The 19,556-nt window shown below is 36.8% G+C and overlaps 1 protein-coding gene across 1 annotated transcript in view; it reads left to right on the forward strand.

The window, feature by feature from the left end:
* si:ch211-18i17.2 overlaps positions 1-19,556 on the forward strand; it is an 83,127-nt gene that overhangs the window by 54,565 nt on the left and 9,006 nt on the right. The window contains exons 5-12 of the mRNA XM_694923.10: positions 2,773-2,930; positions 5,361-5,484; positions 6,402-6,714; positions 11,244-11,451; positions 13,049-13,185; positions 15,297-15,417; positions 17,365-17,796; positions 19,245-19,436. Of these exons, the coding sequence (XP_700015.5) occupies positions 2,773-2,930; positions 5,361-5,484; positions 6,402-6,714; positions 11,244-11,451; positions 13,049-13,185; positions 15,297-15,417; positions 17,365-17,796; positions 19,245-19,436 (1,685 nt within the window). The remainder of the gene's footprint in view (positions 1-2,772; positions 2,931-5,360; positions 5,485-6,401; positions 6,715-11,243; positions 11,452-13,048; positions 13,186-15,296; positions 15,418-17,364; positions 17,797-19,244; positions 19,437-19,556) is intronic.

The raw sequence follows: 19,556 nt of genomic DNA on the forward strand, positions 1-19,556 counted from the left end.
CTGGGTTTAGTGTTGTAAACGTATAGCTTTATTGTTGTAAATCTACACTGACGCTGTGGTTTTGTTTTAGAATCAGGACTGGTAAAAGGACATACTGTACATTTCTTTTGCCCCCAAACTAAACTTATCATTTTCACATCGAAACATTTCAAATCCCTTTTGGCTAGAATGCTTCAACAAACACGTCTTGTGTTTAAGAGCTAGGTCAGTAGACAGAGAGTTGTTGGGCTTTGTAGTTGTTTTAACACATTCAACATTCAATGCATTTTCAATTAACTCTTGAAACGGCTTATAATATTTCATAATTCAAGAGTTAGCTAATGATTGATTTATGAGATGCTCGATCCCTGGGCTACCTCCCATTAGCAGGGCGAGAGGGGAGTTTGAGCTCTGGTAGGTCTTGATGAACTCGCCTGACTTATTTCTGACTAATGACAGATAAAAGCATGGCTAAGGAGAGATATACGGCGACTAGGATGCCAATTTTGTATGATCAATTAAGTTAGGTTGCATATTATTTGGACTGCGGAAGGAAACAGGAGAACCTGGGAAAAACCCACACAAGCACGGGGGCAACATGCAAACTATGCACAGAAATGTCGACTGGTTTAGGATGCTAACCAAAGACATTCTTGCCGAGGCAGCAGTGGGCCTCCATGTCGCCCATCTAGAAAGGATGAAAGTAGAAACTCTGGTTATTTATAGTAATTCAGGAATCATTTGCTTGGTGAATAAGTGATAATGATTGACCAAGCTGGTCCACATTAGCTAATTATGATCCTCCAATCAAAGGATCCCAAATCACTATATATATCCTCATTTCCTTTCTACAACTATCTTCGTCTGGAAGAAACCCCCCTCCTCCTCTTCTTCCTCCTTTATCCAGAATGGGCAGCACGGTGGCCCAGTGACTAGCACTGTTGCCTCACAGCAAGAATACCAATGGTGTTGGGTCCTTGCTGAGCCATCTGGTATTTCTGTGTGGAGTTTGCATGTTCTCCCCGTGTCCGCGTGGGTTTCCCCTGGGTTCCCCGGTTTCCTCCCACCATCCAAATGTGCTCTATATTATAGATAAAATAAGCCTAAATCTTTTTTATAATGTCTTGCTCTCAGGAAGTTCGCCTTGGCCTCAGCAGCGGGGGAGTTTGAGATAGACCTGAGCTCAATCTCCACTCGCCCTGCAAAAGGGGGGGAGCCCTGGGGTCGAGGATCCTTTGAGCTCAGGGCTCGCTCCCGGGACAGCACGCTAAACAAGCTATGTAAAATCATGAGCTAAGTGTGAACTCTTGAAATTTTAGGCTAATTTGGGAATAGTCGTGGACAATCATAAGGACGTGATCCTCTCGAAAATTAGTTTATAAATAAACTTTACTTAATAATAATTGCAATATCAGGTGAAATGGGTTTATAGAAAGCCCACTGGTCTTGAGATGGCTTTTGATTATGGAATAGAAGTTATTTAAAATTTCTACTGCCAATATAATTTGGTTTTGTACATTTTTTATTAGATAGATGTGAAGCGAAAAACTCGAGCAGCGGCAGCTCTCAAACTGTGGTATGTGTATCACTAGTCTGGTACGTGTGCTTCTTTCTAGTGGTACACCGAGAAATCACTGAATAATAAGAGAATATTAACACACTTTTAGCCCTTTGAAGCGTATGATAACACCAATGTGATCAGCAATGGCTGTTCCCTGGAGGCTGTTATCACACTGGTGTGCTTAGAATGTTTACTTTAGCTCATCGCATCAACAGCTGCTTAAAATCTACCAGCTTGGTGCAGAGCCAAAGAAAGAGGCGCACACCACTTGCGAAGCAGATACGCGCTAGAGAAGCACTTTTGCAGACCGATGCTGTTGTGTTGACATTTCAGTTACTATAAACTCAGGAATTTCCTCATGCTGCATCATCAGTAAAAAAATTATTACAAATGTGTTCAAATGTGTGTTCGTAAAATATTGCATGTTTTCAGTATATAAAGTTTCTTTGTTTTGTGAAGCAGAGTGGCTTTCTGTTTAGTTTGTAAGCTCAGATTTAGGATAATTAATTCGGACGTAATTGAAACGGCACAGGACACAGAACATAGACTCAAGCAACTTCGCCATGTTTGAAGCTTAGAGGTAGAGTATAATGTGTGCGGTTAACGCAAACTCCATTGTTCACTTAAGATGTGATCTCAAAAACTTTGTTTATTTACTTGATTTTCTGACTTATACTGAAAATGACATGCAGTAAGCAGATCTACTTTCTAATTTAAATATGTAAAGTTAATGTTAAGATTTCAAGGAGACGACTTTTTTTTCCTGAGGTGGCACTTGGTGAAAAACATTTTAGAACCACTGGCCTAGAGAGATGGAGTTGGCTTAATGGAGATTGTAAAGTATTGGTACATCTTTAAAAGCCTTAGTTTTGAACCAAAGCCTCATTCTTTTGACTGCCAAAGTTAACAACAGGGGAGAAATGAGATATTAGTGAGATCCTCATAAAATATCCAGATCCAGAACATATGAACACATTTACTGCAGGCCAGGGATGGGAAATATGAGGGCTTTAGAACACTGGAGCTTTAGAGCATTTGTTTTTAATCAGAAACAGTTTAAGCATATATACGATTTATCACTCCTTTTTTTCAGCTACTTTTATTCATACTTTTCAACTAAAAGCTCTTGAATGTATCTGAATACTTGTGCAGTAATTGTACAGAGATGCTTTTGTATAATGAGATTGTATTGCTACATTTTGGTTAATGTCTGTTTGGTGTGTGTGTGACAGGTTACTGGAGTCTGACTGTATATGGCCGCAAGCACTGCTACAGATTATTCACAAAGCACTACAATGAGGCGGTGCACTGGGCGTGTGCCGTGCAGAAAGTCATCGACAGCAAAGCGCCGGTGGAGACGCCAACACAGCTCCTCATACGTGACATTGAGGTAAGAGAACTCACACTTATTCATAACATATTTGAAGAAGGATTAGAAATGTCAGCTTAGTTGCAAGCACAGCTGTGGATTAAGTTGAGGCCACTTGAAATTCCCCAGTTTCTCTTGATTTATGATTTATAGAGTACAATGTAACTTTAACTACTGTTGAAGTTTCTTCCAAAATTTCAAATGTTATGAGATGCACTGATATGGAGATTTTTGCTAATACCATTAACTGATGTCTGTTTATATTTGGAGGCTGACAGCCGAGTATGATGGTGATGAAATGATGAAAAAACCTTTATTTGTCACATACACTATTGAACAACACCCGTTTTTGTCTTTGTACAATTCTGAAAAACATTTTTGATCTGCTTCAAATGTTCACGGCTACTGACTAAGCCACAGGAAAATAAATGAATGAATCATAGCAATAATTCATTCATTCATTTTATTTTCGGCTTAGTCCCTTTATTAATCTTGGTTCGCCACCGTGGAATGAACCGCCAAATTATCCAGCATATGTTTTATGCATAGGATGCCCTTCCAACCTTAACCCATCTTTGGGAAACACCCATACACACTCATTCACACTCAGACAATTTAGCCTACCCAATTCACCTATACCTCATGTCTTTGGATTGGGGGGAAACCGAAGCACACGGAGGAAACCCACGTGAACGCGGGGAGAACATGCAAACTCCACATCGAAACGCAAACCCAGCCGAGGCTCGAACCAGCAACCGTCGTGCTGTGAGGCGACAGCGCTACCTACTGTGCAACAGTGTCTCCCTCATAGCAAAATTATTAAAATAAAATTTGCTTTGATATTGATATGTGATATTAACATCATGCATCCCTATTTTTTGCATAAAATAACAAAAAAATGCCATGTTTGCACACATGTATATATTAACTTTAGGACAACACTAAACCAATGTTTAAACTTTTATATAATTATGTGGAATTTCTCATACAAAAAAATGAAAACATTTGTTACCATGAACAATTGGCATTTTCTGAAAAACAAAAAGCGCTAAACACCAATGTTTCTATTTGAAAATGCCATTAGACCGTAGAGATAATAAAGCAAATATTCATATTTTTACACCAAATGTTTACATTTAAACATCCACATTAACAGACACGCATCTAAACTCCACTCAATGTCATCTCTCTGCTCCAGTATGTTATTATTAGTTTTTTGGCTAGTGATTTTACACTTATAGATGTGCCCCTTGGTATCCCGTGTCTCTAGAAATAGTTTGGAAAGCAACGAGTAGCTCTTCAGAATAACCCTGTTGTTATGATGTAATGCCGGCACTCTCGGAGAGATCCGTATTAATAGGATGCTAGTTGCTAGCCCACAGAACTCCCCGGAATGCCATTGAGCGCGCACATAAACAGACGGACAGACAGACGTTAAAAACCGCAAACATTGAAATGTTAAAGGGTCGGACCCCTAAATGACCTTACTGTTATGTTTTGTATATACATACACTAATGGCCAAGTCCCTTCTGCTCACAAAGCCTGCATTTATTTGATTGAAAGTACAGTGAAATAAATGTGCAATTAAACTCTTAAAGTTATTTATTCCTGTGATTTCAAGGCTAAATTTGTAGCATTGTTGCTTCTGTAACATGATCCTTCGAAATAATTATATTATTCAGATTTTCTGCTCAAAAATAAAACATTTCATTGTTATTATTTTTATTATTATTATTTTGGTGGCTTTAGAAAGCCAACGTACTGTTATAATATATAAACTTATTCTTCTTCCGTCATCTTGTTCTTCTCAGACTATTTTAAGAACACAACTCTTCTTAGTAGTTATACATGAGCTTCATATGAAAAAAACACACATGAAACTCACATTAGACGTGCTTTTGGAATGTTTTCATGTGGACAAAAGTTTGAAAGATAAAGTTTTCCCCCTTACATCGGCTGACATATACACTTAGAGTATCTATAGTAGATACTATTAATTTTACCTCTCAAAAACGTACATGTATAGTATATATCCATTGTGGCAGTATGTTTTGTCACGTTTAACTGCTCTTGGGTTGGTTTATCAGGTCTCTTATAAGCAAACGCCTCACAACAAACAGAAACTGGCCTTATTCACCCTCAAAATGTACACAGCAGCTTTCATTATACACACACTGAAAGACCAGACCTTGACCAGGGTCGACAAGTCCATCTGTAAGCTGAAATCTGTTTCCCTTTCATTCATCCACCGCATCCGTTTCCCCAAACACTGCAGCATTTCCATCGTTTGCATTACATTATCATCATTTCATCGTTTCGTTACACAATAAAACAAATATGGCATGTGCTTATTGGGGAATAATGGAACACTGGAAATATTTCTGCCATGAGTGTTCTTTTTACGATTTCAAAGCCTTGCATTACTTTACACCTGTTGTTTTTATTTATAGGAGAATAAATTCAATCCAGAGGTTGTGGAGCACATTTATCAACATAATCCCATCCTGAGGTACACGCAGAGCCCACTGTACGCCCCACTGCTGCCTTTCCCCTACGGCAGCCTGCATCACACACGTGAGTTAAACACACCCGCACACATACATAGACATGGAAATTTGACCATGCAAAGCCAGTATCATCCACTCCCCAACACAACATCTCCAATGCCTCATTTTCTACATGTATTCTGGTTAGAAATGTTTGGATTTTTAGCTTCATGAAAACTATAGTAAGGGTGTTTAGGCTGTTCTTGACCCATTTTGTAAACTTTTCAGAGCATTTATGATAAAAACATTCATTTTTCATTTTTATGATAAAAACATTCACAAGGAATTCATTTTTTTTTTTTTAAATCTTACATTTCTTAACTATATTTGTTCTGCTTATTTGTAGGATTGTAAACTTTGGCCAAAAAATAGGCACATTTTATGAAAAAAAAAAAAACATTTTGGAAATTTGTATGTAAGAATAATAATGATAATAGTAATATAGTTATAAACGAAATAATTTAAAAGATAAAATAATAGTGATATAAATAATAAATAAAATTAGCAATTCTCCTTAATAAAAAGTGTTTAGGTAAAAAACATTACCCTTTTACTTTGTTTACAATGCAACACTTTCATCATCCTCCCCCTTCTTTTAAACACAAAAGAAAATATTTTGTAGAAAGCTGAAAACCTGTAACCATAGACATCCATAGTTTATTTTTCCTACTATGAAAGTCAATGGTTGCCTGTGTCTAACATTCTTTAAAATATCTTCTTTTGTGTTTAACATAAAAAAGAGACTCATAAAGGTTTATAACCACCTTGAGGTTGTGTAAATAGTGAGTAAATGTTAATTTTTGTTAATGTTAATAGATGAACTATCCCATTAATTGCTTCAATTTCTGTTGCTAACCCATCAAATATTTGTTTTGTTGACAAGATGCATACAGTTTACAAGCATGTTCCACTTCAATATGTCTTTACTCTCTGTCCACTCCTTAGACATGGCCAGCAAAGGCTACACATCGATCCGCGAGGAGGCGGTGAGGCTGTTTAACTGTCTCCAGCAGCTGGAATCAGCCCGTGAGCCCATTCCTCTCATTCAAGGGATTCTGCAGACCTGCCTGGACCTCCGACCGCTCCGAGACGAGCTCTACTGTCAGCTCATCAAGCAGACCAGCACCACCAGCTCACGAGTGCAGACGCAGACAAACCCCAACCCACAGCTCAGATATTGGCAACTGCTCACCTGCATGAGCTGCACCTTCCTGCCAAGCTGCGGCATCCTCAGATACCTGCGCTTCCACCTCAAGAGGTCAGTCGCACTCTGATGCTGTTTTACAGAAACACAGGTCACACCACACACATACTGTTGACAATACAGTTGACATCTCATCATCATTATTATTATTATTATTTTGCTCAAAAGATTACACTCATTCATTCATCCATCCATTCATTCATTCATTCATTTATTCATTCATTCATTCAGGTATTTTCCTTCAGCTTAGTCCCTGATTTATCAGGGGTCGCCACTGCAGTATGAACTTCCAATTTTTTATATAGGCTCCCAACTGCAACCCAGCACTGTGCTAGGACCACTTTCTTGTTCTTAGGTGACAGTGCTAAACACTGAGCCACCGTACACTGATAAAAATCAAACTTGTTATTGTGTTTTGAGAGATATGGAGTGGTTCTCAATGATATTTGTGAAATTAAATAAACGGTGACAGGTTTGCTTTCCTGCACCTTTTATTTTACTGTTTAACTTCCGTGTGCAAGCAACTGTATAATAAAATACAAACTATGCATCTAGTTTTACAGACACCTACAGACAGCTTTTTTAAAGATTACAATGGTATGAACCATTATAGGGGTGGTCAAATATATATTGAAGTTATCTATTATTTTAATCATTAATATTATTTAAGATACAGATCAGAGCAAACTTTTTTAACTATTAAAGGGCAGACCGCCATACATTGTTTTGATGTTTTTCAGGGGGGATCAAGCATTAATTAGGAAGGACAGACCCCTCCAAACTCTCCTGTAATTCGCACTCTGACCGTATCGGCTAATATTCCACACAAATTATATAAACAAATTTAGTAGTTAATTAAATTTATTTAATTAATGAATTAGTAACTTCTTTAGTATATTTTATGTTGTGTAAAATCAAATAACAACGTTCAATATTCACTGTTCATGAGTAGACCCACACAGAATCTGTACCCGCAGAAATCTGCCGATATTTGAGCCCATCATTCAGACTATTTGTTTACTTTTGCAGATATGTGTGAGTATATACTTACTCAGTTTTTCTATTTATTTCAGTAATAGTATTGATATATTAGATGTGTATTTTCTGACATATATTACTGTACATGAGAGATTCACTTTTTTTGTTTACCAAACAAGTGGTTCTACATAGATTTGCATTCTAAAGTTCATTTTTTTGTATTATTATTTCATTATATTATTTTACATGTTACATGTTAATATTTTAATTAATATACGCTCAAAATCATTTCCCGCAAATTTGTGCAGTAATAACAAAAAAAGTCCACAGGTTCTGTCTGGCCATTAGCTCTCGTAGGGCTGGGCAATGTTGTATTTATAATGATATAATTATGTAATTATCATGATATCATGTTTCATATAATTTAATATTGATAATTATTGAATATTTTTAACAATACAATTAGGAGTATTAGGATTTTTTATTTAAACACTTTATTTTAATTAACTAACATTACTAAGACAAACAGTTTTGATAGTCAAAAACAAAAACATTTAACACAATATCTGATCTCTTTATAATAAAATAGATAATAATATAATTATAATAATACAATAAGTGTTAAAGAAACTCTTAAACAATAATATTACAAAGTGTGTGCAATGGTTAAGTGCAAATACTAAACAATCAAAGCAAACTTTAGGGTGTGAATAATAATGATACAGTAAATCTCAAACTCTGTGAACAAAACAAATTATGATAATCAAATCTGAGCTTTCAAGTAAATGAACTATAACCATCATTATTCAAATACATATTGCAACTTTACAAATTGTGTAGTTGAATGACTATAATACCCCCTATGCTAAATTGATTTCAGATGGGGAGTTAGTGGCTGAGATGCACAAGAAAAGAAACCAAAAAGCCACTCTGGTGACATCGTTACATCCATTATTTACAATCTCCTGACTGCTGCTATACGGCACTCATTTTCGCATGTGTTGTTATTCTGATCTACTTGACCATTTACAATAGACTTTACACTCGCGCTCCACTGGCATCTCTTGTAACCATCAACCATTATCTCAGAGGATAACAAATGGAAAAACCATTGCTGCAGCTCTGACGCAAGTTTATGGAGAAAAGTAAAAACCACTGCAGTGCTTTGGTGCGATGTGTTTGTCTGAGGTAACTAGTCTGCCGTTATTACTGTAATGTGTATATTTGCTACAAAGCATATTGGTTAATTCTACTTGCTTAAATCGCGGTGCGCACGCAGCATTCGAAAAGGTTCAGATTCGATATCGATATTGACAATGTGGTCAGTCAATAAATATCGATACCAATTTTATCGCCCAGCTCTTAGCTCTTGTGACTTTAAAAAGAAAAGTAGAGTATATATGTAAATATACTTATATTATAAATTATTTTAAGTGTATTTTTTTTAAACAATGTATCATTTAATCATTATTTTAAACTGAAGAGATGTAAAATTATTTTGTATGTACTAAGGCGCTAGCAACAATAAAATCAATGTTCAGCTCAACATAAATTAAACAATTGTCGGATCAAATTGATTTGTGAACATTTCAAGCACAATAAAATTGGGATCAACAGGATTCAAAGTAACCTGATTCTGTACGTAATACAAGTCATTTAAAGGTGTATTTCACCATAAAAAAGTAAAGTCTGTCATCATTTACTCATCCTCTACTTGTTTCAGACCTGTTTGAGTCTCTTTCTTCTACAAAAGAAGATATTTTGAAGAATGATGGAAATCAGTAGCCTGTTTTTTTCCTACTATGGATGTCAACGCCTACTAGTTATCAACATTCTTTTAAAAAAAGCACTTTTGTGTCCATTAAAAATAATAATAAAGGTTTAGAATACATTTTTTGGTGAACTATCCCTTTACAAATCTGCTTGCCATTTCAGAAATCAGTTGTAAAATTTCTGAGTGAAAATAATTTCAACACCAGATTTCTTTCAGTACAGCCGGATCCAAACATGCACACATAAACGATACCCAATATTGTCCTTGAGTATAAACACGCACAACTGCCTCCGGTCCTGTGGTCGAGTATGTAGGAAATCTGGCCTGCCTGAGGTTGCCTGGATTGGAAAGTGCACTTCCTGTTCACTCGTTCTTTTCCTCTCCTTGAGGGATTGGGAAACGGCACAACACTTTCTGCATCCCATGGCTAATTGACTCTCAAAGTACTGCCAGGCCTGGAGGACAGACAGACGAGAAGGGCAGAAAATAGGAGAATGGCAAAATAAGCGAGCGTGCCATGAGGAAATGGAGTGCACTGACCACAGGGCTTTGATTAGAGAGACTGTAATGGAGATGGAAGAGTTTCTGTTCTCCTGAGGCCTTCAGACGCTTTCCCGCATCTGTTTACTTAACACAATTAGGCCATGTGATTACCAAGCGGCTGACACTTCATATCGCAAATAGACAAACCAAACAGAGAGGCTAAACAACTTTCTCCTCGTCTTTTTTTTTTTTTTTTATCTGAGAGAAAGTTTGTGGTTTGGATTTGGAATTGTGTAAATTTTAATGTTCAAAGTACAAAGCAAGACCTGCAGGTTAAAACAACAACTAAGAATTATTATCATACTTTGCCAGATAAATGATAACATTAAGAATTGCAAACATTTCTAGATTACATTTGCAAAATATGTATATGTTTAGATTAAATGTGCACTAATTTTCATATAATTCCAGCACACAAAACAATCTAAACATTTAATCAAGTCAGGTATAATCTTGTTTATTTATTTATTTTTTACACTAGATTCAAAGGTTTTTTTCCAGAGGGAATTTCAGATATCAGAAAATTCTGTAAAAAACATATTAATATATTTCAGAAATAAAAATGTGTAAATTATTGTAGGTAATAATAATAATAAATAATAATAGTAAAAAATGTGTGGTTTATATAGCACATTTCAAACACAGTGGCAATTCAAAGTGCTTTACATAAACAGGGATAAAAGAGACAAGTATAAGAACATAAAAACCAATAATAACAGTGATTAAAACAGATTAAAATGTGTTAAACAGGTTTTAAAAGAATGAAAAGAAAAGACAGACATAATAGTGAGATCTTTCGCTCAGTGCTCCATCAGTAAAGGCTCAGCTACACAGATGTGTTTTCAGTCTGGATGAGCTGCAACTGTCTGACTGTCTTTTTGGGAAAGGCTATGAGGAGTCCATTACAGTAATCCACCCTGGTGCTGATAAAAGCATGAACAACTTTCTCTAAGTCTTCACTAAAAACAAAGCATGTAATTCTTGCAATGTTTTTGAGATGATAGTATGATGATTTAGTTACTGCTTTTGCTGTGCATTGTATAATCAGGTAAACTATGTTTGAAGATATTTCTCCGTGAATCAGACTTTAAATATATGTATTGTGATTAAAATCTCCCAACACAAATTGATGAAGTGTGTGACAAAAGAATGACTTGAAAGTACATTTTGGATATTTTCTTCACATTAAACTGAAAAGATAAAAACGCTTCATGAAAAGCCCAACATCTAAAAACAGTGCCTTTGCTTGTATTGTAAACTTTGTTTTTTGTTTTCCTCCATGTTTCAGGGTTCAGAGTTTGAGTGTGGACCCAGAAGTGGAGAGCTATGCGTCCTTCATTGGCCAGGCTCTAGAGAAGACCCGAGGCAGAGAGTGTGTGCCCTCGTGGGAGGAGATTCAAGGGCTGATGGGAAGACAGGAGATACTGTGTACTGTGCATTACCCTGGACCAGGCTGCTGCCAGATACCCATCACCTCACACACCACAGCTAATGAGGTTCGGTTTCAATCCTTTCCTACAACTCTGACTCACTAAAAAGTTATTTAGTTATTTTATGATGAATTATACTATACTATTATAGATGCATAAACATTTTGAGAATTGTGAGATTTTTATTCTGAGTAGAAAATTCTGAATTCTATGATAAAAAAAAATCACAATTCCAAGACTTAAAGGTCCCATGTAGTGCATTTTTATTCAATGTTTAATTAAATTTCAACCAAAACACGAAGAGGGTGGGACATAGTGTAGCTCCTCCCCTTTAAAAAAAACAGGCAGTAGCATTTTGTTTTATCACAGCTCAGCCAGTGAGAGGGGTTGAGCTCAAGTGCATAAAATGAGAACTGGCTTGAAAGGGGTGGGGCATGTCAGATACTAGAGATCATTTGATTGGGTATGGTTTGATGAGAAACTGAAGTTTGAGGTTATGTGAATAAAATCGTTGATCCATTTAGGCGGAAGTGACAAACTATAGGCTTTAAATGCTTATATCAGTTTTATATCTTTTAAACAAAAAATTTGCCACTGTTTTAGAGCATGCTTGCTTATAGATATCTTAACTTACAATACTAATACTGACATTTAAGGGTGCTTTCACACCTGCCTTATTTAGTTCGGTTGAATCACACTAGAATTCGTTTTCCCTCTTGGATTAGTTCGTTTGGGCAGGTGTGAATGCAGCAATGCTACTCGATTGCGCACCAAAAGCAGACCAAAAAGCGTACCGAGACCTGCTTGAAGAGGTGGTCTTGGTACGCTTTCAAACAAACCCTGGAGCAGTTCATTTGTGGTGAGAATATGATCCGAACTGAAACGGACTCGACAGTAAAAAGTACTGCGCCTTTTGGACTAGTCCAGCTGCCGTAGGCTGATGCGCTGTGCATTATGGGATATGGAGGAAAAATATTTGTTGACAGCGCTTTACCAACACAGAGAGAGAGAGAGAGAGAGGGAGAAAATCACCTGATGGATCGTTGATAATGTTTCCGCAAGATGACCATGTCGTAGTTTAGCTAAATTAATTCACGCCTCCTCCTAAAGTGACATGCGATGCACTAAAACATTGTTTTCCAGGCGCGGCCACGCTTCATTCTCTAAATGTATAGTTTGTCTTAAGCAGGGATACATTCAGTCAGCGCAGTCGTCCCTCCATAGTAAAAAGCAACATTTTGTGTCTGCTGGTTTGTTTACTTGCAGAAGTTCATTAGCATTTTCCCACACGTTAATTCTGACCAATCGATAAACAGTTTAGGAACTATGTTCAACAACATCTGGCCAATGAGAGATGTGGATTTTGTCAGATGACTGCATTTTGGTTCTTTTCAACTGGAACGGACCAAAGCAATCAGTGTGGTGTGAAAACAACCCGAAGATGGCAGAAACTGCAACAATTTATTGCTCTTGGTCTGGACCAAATGAAGTGAACTACAGATGTGAAAGCACCATAAAACACTTTATTTTAAATTCATGGGACCTTTAAACTACTGTGATATTAAGCATATGGTGATAGTTTTTCAATGACACTAAACTAACACTTTTCTTATGATACTGAACTAACAGCGATTCTCTTTGTGATTTGATTTCATCTGTCTAGGTGGTGAGGAAGATGGCGGAGCGCCTCGGGCTGCAGGACAGCCGAAACACGTTTGGTCTTTTTGAGCAGAATGCATGCTGGGAAAAAGCTATAGGAGGCAGCACAATAATCGCTGATGTCATCACCAGATTTGAAAAGTAACTCTGTCTTTTACTAAATGTTTTTAACTTGCTGCTTTAGGTAGAATACAATAAATATTTTAAGTTGCCAAACCAAAATGACCACATCACTATTATATATCGATTTTAAAGGGTTCATGACATGGATTGTTTTTTTTTTCATCAAATTTTTTTTGTTATTTTGAAATTATGTAAATGCAAAAAATATGGTGTAGATGATCAGGATATAACAGTGGGCATATAAAAATACACGCAATAAACAAAATACAGTACAACAAGAGGTTGTTAAATAATAAAATTAATAATAATTATGCTAACAACAACAACAATAGTAAAAATAAAAAGTATAAACTAAAGAATAAATAACAGATGTACTAGAACAAAACAAAAAATACACTTAAGATGGCAGCAGTGATTATAATTGGTGTGTAATTGATTTCCTATGTAACACTGGGATGTCACTTGCCTCCTCATTGGCAAACAAGTCATTATTACAGCTTAATTATTATTAGATTAAATTAAACCTTTGCTTATAACGAAGAAGACATTAAGTTTTGAATCTGTAAGAATTATTTAATGGAACAAAGAACAAGACAACTATTAAAACGACTTCACATGTCATAACCTCTTTATTATTTACTATGATATTACTGTGGTAAACGAAGAATATGGCATTCATTTAGTATTATGACTAGTAGCACAATAGTACAATTCAGGCCTGTGTTTTTGTCTTTGATATTCACTTTCCCAGCCCTTTAGCACATATTAACCCAACCAACCCTCTTGATACATTTACACACACACACACACACACACACACACACATACAGTGCGAATGGACAATCAGCTCTTTATTAGTATTCAGTGTTCCAATGGGGATGTCAAGGTGAGGCTGATGTCACCAGCATTAACTGATGTGGAAAGCAAACTGAAAGAGAGATAAAGCCAAGCCAGACAGAATTCAAGGCATTCGCTTTATTCTGGGAAGTGTGCTTGTGTTTGTCTGTGTCTCACTGCCAACTCTTCCCAGAATCAGGTTCATGGACACACGCCTAGTGTTTGATTGTGTCCACATACAACACAAACTCTTGCGTGCAAAACTGCACATGCAGGAGAAACCTTAGCCAATTAGGTTGAGTCATGTGGTTGAATGATGACATCAGGGTGATTTTAGTCATTTGTATAAGTAGCTTTGGCAGATTTTGTTTGTTATTGTTATGGCTCGCCTCATGGACTACTTAAAGATTTGGGAACTGGTATAAACACAGAGATGTTAATGTCTGTGTGAAATCAAAAGTTAAAATGTTTATTTTGTTAAGCCTACATTGTTATTCTTTAGGTTAATTAAGTTAATCTACTGAAAAAAAAATGTTGTATAATCTTCAATCAGACAGTTTGGTGGTCCTTTACTGTTGGCATCTGTTTGACAGCTTCAGGCACAATATTCTTAACCATATTTTTACTATTATGAGGCAATGACGTTAGAAAAGCCCCGCCCCCCCTACTCAATTTTCCGTTTCAGTTGGAAGTACATCAACATACTGATATAAAATGTAAATGTATGTATATAAATTACATTTAAATGCACAATTAACAAAGTAATTACTAAAATGTTAATACATAATATTAATTTACAGTAAAAAAAAACCCAAACATATAGTTTTGTAGTATGTGCAACAAATGTTGAGAAGCACAGCATCATAAATAAAAGATATTAAATAGTCTTGTAATAATGTTTTTTTATATTTATTAAAGGCATATATAAATTCAATTATTAGAAGTGAATTATAAACCCATGTAGACAGTGTAAAAAATATAACATATAAACCATCAAAGAACATTTAACTTGTTTGTTCGTTCATTATTTATACAATTCTTGTCGTTTGTTCATTCGTTTGTTCACTTTTTCGCTCGCTCGTTTGTTCATTCGCTCACTCGCTTGTTTGTTTGTTTGTTTGTTCGTTCGTACTGACTGACTGACTGACTGACTGACTAACTAACGATCATTTAGGTACTTGTTTAGACCCCTACATTTGGTTCCCTATATTGAGGTAGACAATTGTTTTTGTAATCTTTAGAGCAACATATGGTATACTTCACATGTAAATCTCTGTCTTTGTGTCTTCCAGTTTGTCAGCTAAAGATCCAGACTCTGACTGCCAGTGCAGACTCTGCTTTAAACTCTACTGTCTGCTGGACACAGAAAACATCAGTACAGACAGCATTGAGTACCTCTTCCTCTATGAGCAGGTAAATTAACATGAGATGAGCAGGGAGGAGCAGAACTAGAATGCTCCGTGTACCATTTTTTTCAGAACATGGCATGTTTTTGTATTATATGGAACTAGGGGTGTCACGATTTCAATTTTTAATCGAAATCGATCGAAATTTATGCTCAATTTCGATTATCGAATCAAAAAATAGAATTGTCGATGCTGCCACGCCCCCATGTCACGTCAGCTTGGCTTGCCAAGCGGGAAAAAACAGGCTTGTTGAAGTGCTTGTTAAACTGCAGAAGCAGGAGACCCGTCAACAGAACTTAAACCCTCTCCTCTTTCAATGAAGTCGCCGGTGTGTAAGCATTTTGGATTTCCAGTGAGTTATGTTGACAACGTTCGTGTTGTCGACAAAAAAAACACAGTTTTGCAAGCTCTGCTTTGTACGTATTACGTACGGTTCGTCCGATAGACAACACCGGCATCGCGATCCTCCGCCCGCCCCCGTTGCAAATCCGCTCGCGAAAAGTACACACTCAGGCCCTGTTTACACTGTCTTTGTTTTTAAATGACATTTTAGAACAACAACGATTTGACATCCACAGTGGCGTGTAGCATTTCTGAGCAGCCCTCCTTCCTCACTACTGCTGAAAACGCACATCACGTGACCACACAGACACAGACGCATACACAGCCATGCGCTCGAGACAGCAGGTCCAGGCAGTCAGAGGACTGCTTCAATCTTTCACTCACTTATACTTAGTGATTTTAGCGAACACCTCAGATACTGTTGGCTGGTTCCTGTTGGTTGTGCCTCTTTTTTACCAACGCCATTATAACGACACAGATCACTGCCTATTCACGAGTCCCGCAGAAAAAGTGATTGACAGGTGGTAATTATGTGTGTAACTTGCCTTTATTCATTTACTGTATGATTTGTTTATGGGTAAAACAAAGACCATGCAGGTTAGGTAGTTTAAACGGTAGGCTACAAATAATTAATTGGTCATTAATTAATGAATTATTCATAATCCAAAATCGAATTGAATCGTGCCTTCAGAATCGAAAATGTAATCGAATCGAGAATTTGGAGGATCGTGACACCCTTATATGGAACTTACTTTGAATCATATAAGCAATGGAATTGACATCAAACATTACCCACACTGCTAGTTTCATACTGCTTTAAATACATTTAATTATGCTTGATGTTTAAAATATCAATATATCAATGTTGTTTACAGGAAGAATGTTTGTGCATTTTTGTTCTTCAATCCTTTTTCAGTTTAGAATGCTGTTAATTTGAAAAGATTGAGGAACTAAAATACATTTTATAATGTTTGTAAAATGTAGTTTCATTTGAGGCTGTTTTTTTCTGACAAATTTTGATAACTAAAAGTTAGCAGGTTTTAGCTGGAAGACTAAAAAGTACAAAACAAATGGCTCAAAAATAAAAAGAATGTCAACTACTGTAGCAGAATACAAACAGGACTATTTAAGGTGGAGACAAAACAATATCAAAAACATGTGAACAGTATACACATTACGTTTCTGCCAAGCTTTGCTTGTACATATTTAGGGCTGGTGTTCTCAAGTCAAGCGAGCCCAAACATAACATGAAAATGCAAGCTGGCTTTTATCTAGATTTATCGAGATTATTGTACACATAGCTCACTATAAACACTTGTAGTTCACTTAAAACTTTCCTAACTTTATAAATCATTATTAAAGGTTCTAGTGGTATTTGTAAGGAATTGGATGCAAGCTGTTTTGTGAATCATTCAACGCCATCTGCTTTAAAAATTAAGCTCTAAATTTAAGAGAGAATAGCAATGCATTTTGAAAATATCAGAACTAATTCCTGGAATAATTTTTCACCACAAATACTTTAGCTGTGTTCATCAGCTAATTAAATAGTGTTAAAACAGCCTTGTAGTGAACTTTATAAATTGAAGCCGGCTTCTTCCCTTCTCTCTGCCAGTGTCATGAGATGGTGGTGCGAGGGCAGCTGCCAGCTTGTGAGGAAGATCTTCTTTCACTGGCGGCGCTGAGGCTGCAGTATCTGCTGGGGGATTTCAGCGCCCTCTCTCCGTACCCGGCGCTAGAGCAGCTCTTTCCAGCAGAGGTGGTGGAGGCCCGAGCCCTGCTGGCCCCCGTCGATCCCCCCGGCTGCCCGTCCTTCCCTGGGGGTCTGCTGGCTGGGACGCTGTGGGGGCACAAGCGACGACAGGAACAGGACCAAAGGCTGCGGGCCAGGCTGAGGGAGGAGGGGGCTGTGGTGATGTCCACTATTCTAGAGCGCTGGAAAGCCCTGGTGGGATACAGTGGCAGGGACAGCATGGCTGCTTATCTTACCATTGCCCGGCAATGGTCAGGGTTCGGCTGCACACTCTATGAAGTGGACTTTTATATAGTAAGTTGGCAAACTTTTGGAATAATTAATTTTTTGTATTTGAAAAAATTACTTTATTTTCACCAAAGGTGCATTAAACATGTGGTATATACATAAATTATATGTAAATAGAGTAGTCAGATATATGAACTGTACCTTTATTTGACCTGAAAGCACTCTTTTTGAATGTATCTTACAAAACTCAAGTACATTCACAGAACAACATTAGCATTTAAAGCAAATAAACTAATGTAAATATCATCCCGCTTGCTTTTTGAGCAGTGCCAAGCGAGTCGTAAGCGTGATGATTGATCATGCTCTCAACAGAAAGGGCTGTGATTGGCTCTAACATGATGCCGCTGTTTACCGATAAGTGACACTAGCAATCATAGACGATAAGGGACGCGGCAATCAGAGAGAGAGAGAGAGAGAGAGAAAGAAAGAAATGGAGTTTACATTTATTTTCTCCAGCAGTAAAGCAGAGCTTTTGCTGTATCTTCAGTGTTAGTGAAAGACTATCCAGAAAACACACACGCAGTCAATTGTGCACAGTTTCTGCATTTAATTACTCGCGCTTGCCTTCCTTACCATAGTATTTTACTGCAATATAAACATATGAGATAAATGACGTCAGTACATAATAACTGGTTAGGAGCCATTACTGAACCGATAATGAATTGTCTGCGTCTGCATTGCGGTTCACAGAAAAAACTATTCAATTGTAACACATCTAATATATATATATATATATACACCAAAAAGACAAAAGTAAAGGAATGTGCAATATTAGTAAATATTTCATATAAATGAAATATAATTAGACATTCCTTTACTTTTGTCTTTTGTTAGTGTTTTTAATTCTTGCTAAAAGTGCTAAAATTGCATCATAAACTTCTCTGCATTTCTTCTGTGTTTGCGATCAGATTAATTTACAGACTATATTGTGAACTATATTTCTTTGCTGGATAAAGCAAATCAGCATCTCGTAAGTGAAGTTTTGAAGGAGGATTGTATTCAAGTGAAGACAATAGTGGTGACATAAACTGTCTGTTCTTATCCATGCGTAGTCAAACTGCAGATTGATGTGCTGTTTGCACAATGTTATTATGCAAAGACACGTTTCAATACAATTACAATTTCACAAAAGTATATTTATACAAAATCAGCACGAATCAACATCGATTTTTTTTAAGTTTTAAATCAGCATATTAAAATAATTTCTGAAGAATTATATAACACTGAAGACTGGAGTAATCACAGCAATACAGTGCATTTTAAAAACATATGAACAGAAAATTACATGCGTTTCTATTTTAAAATATATTTGATCAAATGCTATTATTTTAATTTAATAGTTTTTGTATTGGATAAATGCAGTCGTGGTGAACATAAGAGGACAACAAAAAGTGTGTATTTTGGTGTTTAGAGAATGCTTTAAGCAGTGTCTGACATCCATATATGTTCCTCAGAGCTCAACAGGAAGCTTCTCTCAGAAGTTGTGGCTGGGTGTAGCGGCATCCTGCGTGACTCTGTATCGTCAGGGCGAGGCTGAAGCGCTGGAGTCTCTGCCCATCACTCAGATCTGCTCATATGGAGTGTCTGATAGCAACACGTTCAGGATCACTGCAGGAGATCGAGACCTGCTCTTTGAGACCACCAAGGTAAGCGGGCAATATAAAAAATGTTGCATCATCAATATCCCTATCTGCACAATCTGTGCTATGAATGCGAAAGATTCTGGTTGATTTAAAAGTGGTCAGACTTATGGTATTAGTTCAGCC

Source organism: Danio rerio, chromosome 3, assembly GCF_049306965.1.
Source record: "Danio rerio strain Tuebingen ecotype United States chromosome 3, GRCz12tu, whole genome shotgun sequence".
NCBI classification, from domain to species: Eukaryota; Metazoa; Chordata; class Actinopteri; order Cypriniformes; family Danionidae; genus Danio; species Danio rerio.